Source organism: Vigna radiata, chromosome 7, assembly GCF_000741045.1.
Source record: "Vigna radiata var. radiata cultivar VC1973A chromosome 7, Vradiata_ver6, whole genome shotgun sequence".
NCBI lineage: Eukaryota > Viridiplantae > Streptophyta > Magnoliopsida > Fabales > Fabaceae > Vigna > Vigna radiata.
The window spans coordinates 8,731,580-8,737,329 of NC_028357.1; the positions used below are offsets into that span (position 1 = coordinate 8,731,580).

Below are 5,750 nucleotides of genomic sequence, written 5' to 3' on the forward strand. Positions count from 1 at the left end.
GTTTTTATTATTGGACCGATGGTCCATCATGAGGATATAATCCATCGCAATTATATCCTAAGTATCAGATAAGATCAAATAAGATCTGAACAACCGGATATTCAGGTATAGCTGTTTATATTATATTCTGTTTATATTTGATAATAATCTATATATACAGGGCTGGAATCACAAACCAGGTACGCTCTCTCTTACGCTATCTTACTCTACAATACACTTGCGATTCTTCACCTAATTCATTCTGAATTAGCTGAGTGATTTCACTCTACATTCTCATACTGAGAATTGATAGCCTTGCACTCAAGGCTCTTCACTACTAGACCCTAACTTGGGCATCAGAGTGCCATTGCAGGTACCTCCCCCCTCCGGTCAAAGCTTGGAGATTTCCGGACGGTTGAAGATTGAAGGAGAGCGGACGTCTAATTCACGAGAGAAGGTGCACCAATCTACTTAATCAAGCAGCAGAAGGCGGGAGTGCCACATCACCCAGGTCAGTTCTTTCGGTCCCAGAAATTCATACCGAAACATTTTGGCGCCCTCCGTGGGGCCCGAAAGTCAAGACTCCCAATGGTGACCACACGAGGCATGGAAAATCCGGATCCGATCCAGATGATAAGAGAACTACAAACGCAGCTAGAGGAGCAAGCTCGAACTATTGCAACTTTACAGCAAGAGTTACAACAGAAGAAGACTGATGATGCCGAACGCAGTAGAGAAAAACAACGACCGGGAGACATCAGAAGACAGTCAAAAATCATAATCCGCCTCCTCCCCCTGCTCCCCGGACCTCTTGCCGTTCACTGATGCCATCATGCGGTCCCTTATGCCCGACCAGCCTCCGCCTCAGGTTGAAAAATTTGATGGCACGACGAATCCAGATCATCATTTGCGGAACTTCATTGATTTTATGGATTTTTACACTCAAAGTGACCCGGTAAAATGTTGGGCTTTCTCCCTGCCACTGAGAGGTGAAGCCCTAGAGTGGTATTACACCCTTCCACCCAATTCGGTGGATAATTTTCGCACACTGATGGGCATGTTCAAAAAACAATACTCCACCAACCGATACGAGGAAGTTACGGCGGCCGAGCTAGTCAATCTCAGACAGGGGAAAGACGAAACTCTAAGAGCCTTCATGCATCGATACAATCACGCCGCTCGGAGGATAAAAGGTGACAGTCCCGAGTTCATCATTAGTAGTCTGCCCAATTGCCTAAAAGCGGGATTCGTCTCAAAAAGCTTATACGCCGAGTTACCCAGTACGTTGGACGAATTGCAGCAAAAAATGGCCAAATTTATTAAGATGGAAGACCAGAGGATCTTTCGAAAACAACAACACGAGGAGCACCCGGTGAATGGTAACAAGAAGGAGGGGAAACGTCGTGTGGATAACGCCCGGGATCAGAAACCCCCAGCAAATCTAAACACAAGGTACGATCGTTATGCGCACCTCACTGTCCCTAGAGAAAAGGTACTGGAGAGGGCTTTGCAGTCCAACCTGATCTTTCAAAGAAGAAAATTTCCACCTAAGAACGTGGACTTGTCGCAGATATGCCGATTCCATAATTCAGGGGGACATACCACTGAAGGCTGTCAAACCCTTAAAGACGAATTAGAGAAGTTGATCCGTGCCGGACACCTCCGGGAATTCGTGAAAGAGGAATCTGCCCGTGCAGGACACTCCCCCAGAAAGACACGAAGAAGCCCAGAACATGCAAAGCAGAAGGGTAACCACTCACGCGACCGTTCTCGTAGTCCCCCAAGACACAGATCCCGTAGTTGACCTAGGGAGCGGGATCTCACAATAAAAGGAAGGATTGATACTATTTCGGGCGGTTTTGCTGGAGGAGGTGCTTCATCATCAGCTCGAAAGAGACATCTGAGAAGTCTGCACAACGTTCACTCAGTGGTACGCAATCCAGTGTCAATGCCTGATATAACCTTCACGGACAGGGATTTTCATGCACCAAACCTGACCAAGACGATCTCATGGTAATCACAGCCCGCATTGCACAGTATGATGTGGGCAAGGTCCTTGTAGATCAAGGTAGTTCAGTCAATATACTATACTGGACAACCTTCCGAAGGATGGAAATTGCAGAAGACGTAATTGCTCCGTTTAACGAGCAAATTGTTGGCTTCGCTGGAGAAAGAGTAGACACCCGGGGGTATCTCGACTTGCGAACCCGCCTAGGGTCAGATGATGATGGTAAGGAGCTCCGAGTTCGTTTCTTGCTGATGGAGGCAAACACATCCTATAATGCCCTCCTCGGACGTCCTTGCCTAAATGCCTTTGGGGCGATCATCTCTACCCCATATTTGGCAATGAAATTTCCTACAGATAGAGGAAATATATGCACCGTTCAGGCATGTCAGAAAACCGCCCGTCAATGCTATGTAGCCGGTCTAAAGGTTACACCTTACAGAAGAGAAAACCGTACTGAAGCTATTCTGATTGATCTTGACCCCAGAACCAATACGGACGAGCGGATACAACCTCAAGGCGAGATAAAGCCTTTCATAGTGGGCAGAAACGAACAGCAAACTACGTCCATCGGGGACAACCTTCAGCCGTTCGAAGAAAATGCATTGAAGGAGTTATTAAAAGGCAACAACGACCTGTTCGCCTGGAGCGCATCGGATATGCCCGGAATCCATCCCAACGTCATTGCACATAAACTGTCCATATTCCGAGAGGCCCGACCGGTGTCGCAAAAGAAACAGAGGTTTGGTGATGAAAAGCGGACGACCATTCGAGGTGAAGTAGATAAGCTCCTCAAAGCGGGGTTTATACGAGAATTGACCTACACTACATGGCTATCTAATGTAGTCATGGTAAAAAAGGCAAATGGACAATGGAGAATGTGTGTGGACTTCACTGATCTTAATAAAGCATGCCCTAAGGAATCTTATCCTCTCCCCAATGTTGATCGGTTGGTAGACGGCTTCCGGACACACCGTTCTAAGTTTTTTGGATGCCTACTCGGGGTATAATCAGATCCCGATGTACGCCCCGGATCGAGAAAAGGCGGCCTTTATCACAGAGCAGGCCAATTACTGCTATGAGGTCATGCCGTTCGATCTCAAGAATGCGGGTGCCACTTATCAACGCCTAATGGATAAAATCTTCCATAATCAGATAGGTCGTTGCATGGAAGTATATGTTGACGATATGGTAATCCGAAGTCACACACATCAACAACACCTCAAAGATTTAGAAGAAGTCTTTCAACAACTCAGACACTACAACATGTGTCTAAACCCCAGCAAATGCACTTTCGGGGTGTCCGCCAGAAAATTCTTGGGTTTCATGTTAACCTATCGAGGAATAGAAGCAAATCCAGACAAATGTCGGGCGATATTAGAGATGAAGAGTCCCACTAAGTTGAAGGATCTCCAATGCTTACTCGGACGTCTCACAGCCCTATCACGATTCATACCGAGACTTTCTGATCATAACCTATCTTGAAGAATATGAAAAAGGATGTACCTCGGCACTAGGATAACGATTGCGAAGAGGCCTTCTCTAAAGTAAAAAGCATTCTGACCAGTCCACCTATCATGGCTCGTCCAACTAAGGGGTTCGAGTTACAACTCTACTTGGCTGCATCCAACCACTCGGTAAGTGCAGCTCTCATCCAGGAAAGTCCTGACTTTAAGCTGATATATTTCACTAGCCGAACCTTGCAAGGAGCAGAGGAAAGATATTCTCAGGTGGAAAAGGTGGCGCTAGCCTTGCTGACAGCAGCGCGACGACTCCGACCGTATTTTCAAAGTCATCGGATACTCATCCGGACAAACCATCCGATCGCTAAGATTCTCAGGAGGCCTGACTTGGCGGGGAGGATTGTAGCCTGAGCGATTGAGCTATCTGAATTCGGCCTACGATATGAACCACAAGGTTCCGTTAAAGGCCAACAACTGGCTGATTTCGCAGCTGAAATCTACCGTCCGGAGGAACCCAACATTTGGCATCTAAATGTAGATGGATCTTCAGACAGAAGAGGAGGAGGAGTCGGCATTGTGCTCGAAGGACCGGACGACCTACTGGTCGAACAGGCGGTCAGCTTTAACTTCCAACTTAACAATAACCAGGCAGAATATGAAGCTCTCATTAGCGGATTATTGCTGGCCAAAGACTTGGAAGTCAGTCATCTGGAATGCAGAATGAATTCTCAACTAGTTGTTGGACAGCTCAATGGAACTTTCCAGGTCAAGGACGATCACTTGCTATGCTATTATCACAAGGTTAGTGATTTAATCAAATCATTTACCAGTTTTTCTGTGACCCACATACCCAGGGCACAAAATTCCTGGGCGGATCTGTTGTCGAAGTTAACCCACTACCGCGAGAAGTCACAACTCTCTTCGGTGATCAAAACCACACTGCATAAGCCGTTGTTGGAAGCATATACCACTAACGTAGCTGCACCACGAACTGATTGGCGGCAAGACATAATTTAACTGATGGTCCAACAAGAACAGGGCAGACGGGTCAGTATCACTGATTCTAAACGAATCGCCCATTACATGTTCGTAGGTGATGATTTATACCGGCGAGGTTATACTACCCGTTGCTGAAATGTCTGTCCGATGAAGAAGCCAAGTATGTCATGCAAGAATTACATCATGGCGTTTGTGGTTCACATTCAGGAAAAAGGATGTTGAGGGCCAAGATCCTACGAGCCGGTTTTTACTGGCCCTCTATGGAGCAAGACTGTGCGACATTCGTACAGAAGTGTATCTCCTGCCAGTCTCACGGACATAATTTACGAATTCTTCCTTCTGAACTACATGAAATCATCTCCCCGTGGCCCTTCACACAGTAAGGGATGGATATAGCCGGACCACTACCGGACGGCAAAGCACAATGCAAATACTTCTTGGTAGCGATCGATTACTTCACCAAATGGATTGAAGCAGAGGCACTCGCAATTATAAGTGCTCAAAAGGTACAAAGCTTTATCTGGCGCCTGATTTACAGGTTTGGGTTACCACACAAAATCGTAACCAATAACGGTCAACAATTTATTGAACGGAAACTAGAGGATTTCCTCAAAGGCCTAGGCATTAAACATGTCACAAGCTCAGTTGAACATCCGCAAACAAACGGGCAGGCTGAGGCGGCCAACAAAGCCATTATTTCCGAGTTAAAGAAGAGACTGGGGCGTGCTAAAGGATTGTGGGTCGCAGAGTTGCCTGAAGTGCTTTGGGCGTACAGGTGCACACAGCACGGTTCAACGGGCAAAACTCCCTTCAACCTCACTTATGGCACAGACGCAATGCTTCCGATCGAGGTTGGCGAACCGACTATATGACGAGAGATGAAAGATATGAACCTCAATGAAAATCAGCTGAGGATTAACCTGGACACTCTACCCGAAAGGCGTGAAGTGGCCATGATACGAAATACAGCTCAGAAACGACTACTTGTGCGGCGATTCAACACGAAGGTCAAACCACGAAGCTTTACCGCAGGTGACCTTGTTTGGCGAAAGAGAGGCGAAGCTCACAAAGAAAAAGCGTACGACAAGCTATCAGACAATTGGGAAGGACCCTTCCGCATCATAGAAGATTTGAAGAATGGTGCATACCGGTTAGAGTATTTGGACGGAAAGGCCATTCCTAACACATGGAATGCCACACATTTAAAGTTCTACTATAGTTAGAATTTCAGATTTACTGCATTCTTCATTTGATTCAAAACTTTTGTTAACTTTGTTTCAATGAAATTACTCAGTTTATGATCC

General features: G+C 46.3%; 1 protein-coding gene across 1 annotated transcript; it reads left to right on the plus strand.

Moving 5' to 3' along the window:
- Positions 1 to 811: 811 nt before the first annotated feature.
- Positions 812 to 1,783, plus strand: LOC106766031. Its single transcript, XM_014650794.1, has one exon. The coding sequence runs from the start codon at positions 812 to 814 to the stop codon at positions 1,781 to 1,783; it is 972 nt and encodes a 323-aa protein (XP_014506280.1).
- The last annotated feature ends 3,967 nt before the right edge of the window (positions 1,784 to 5,750 follow it).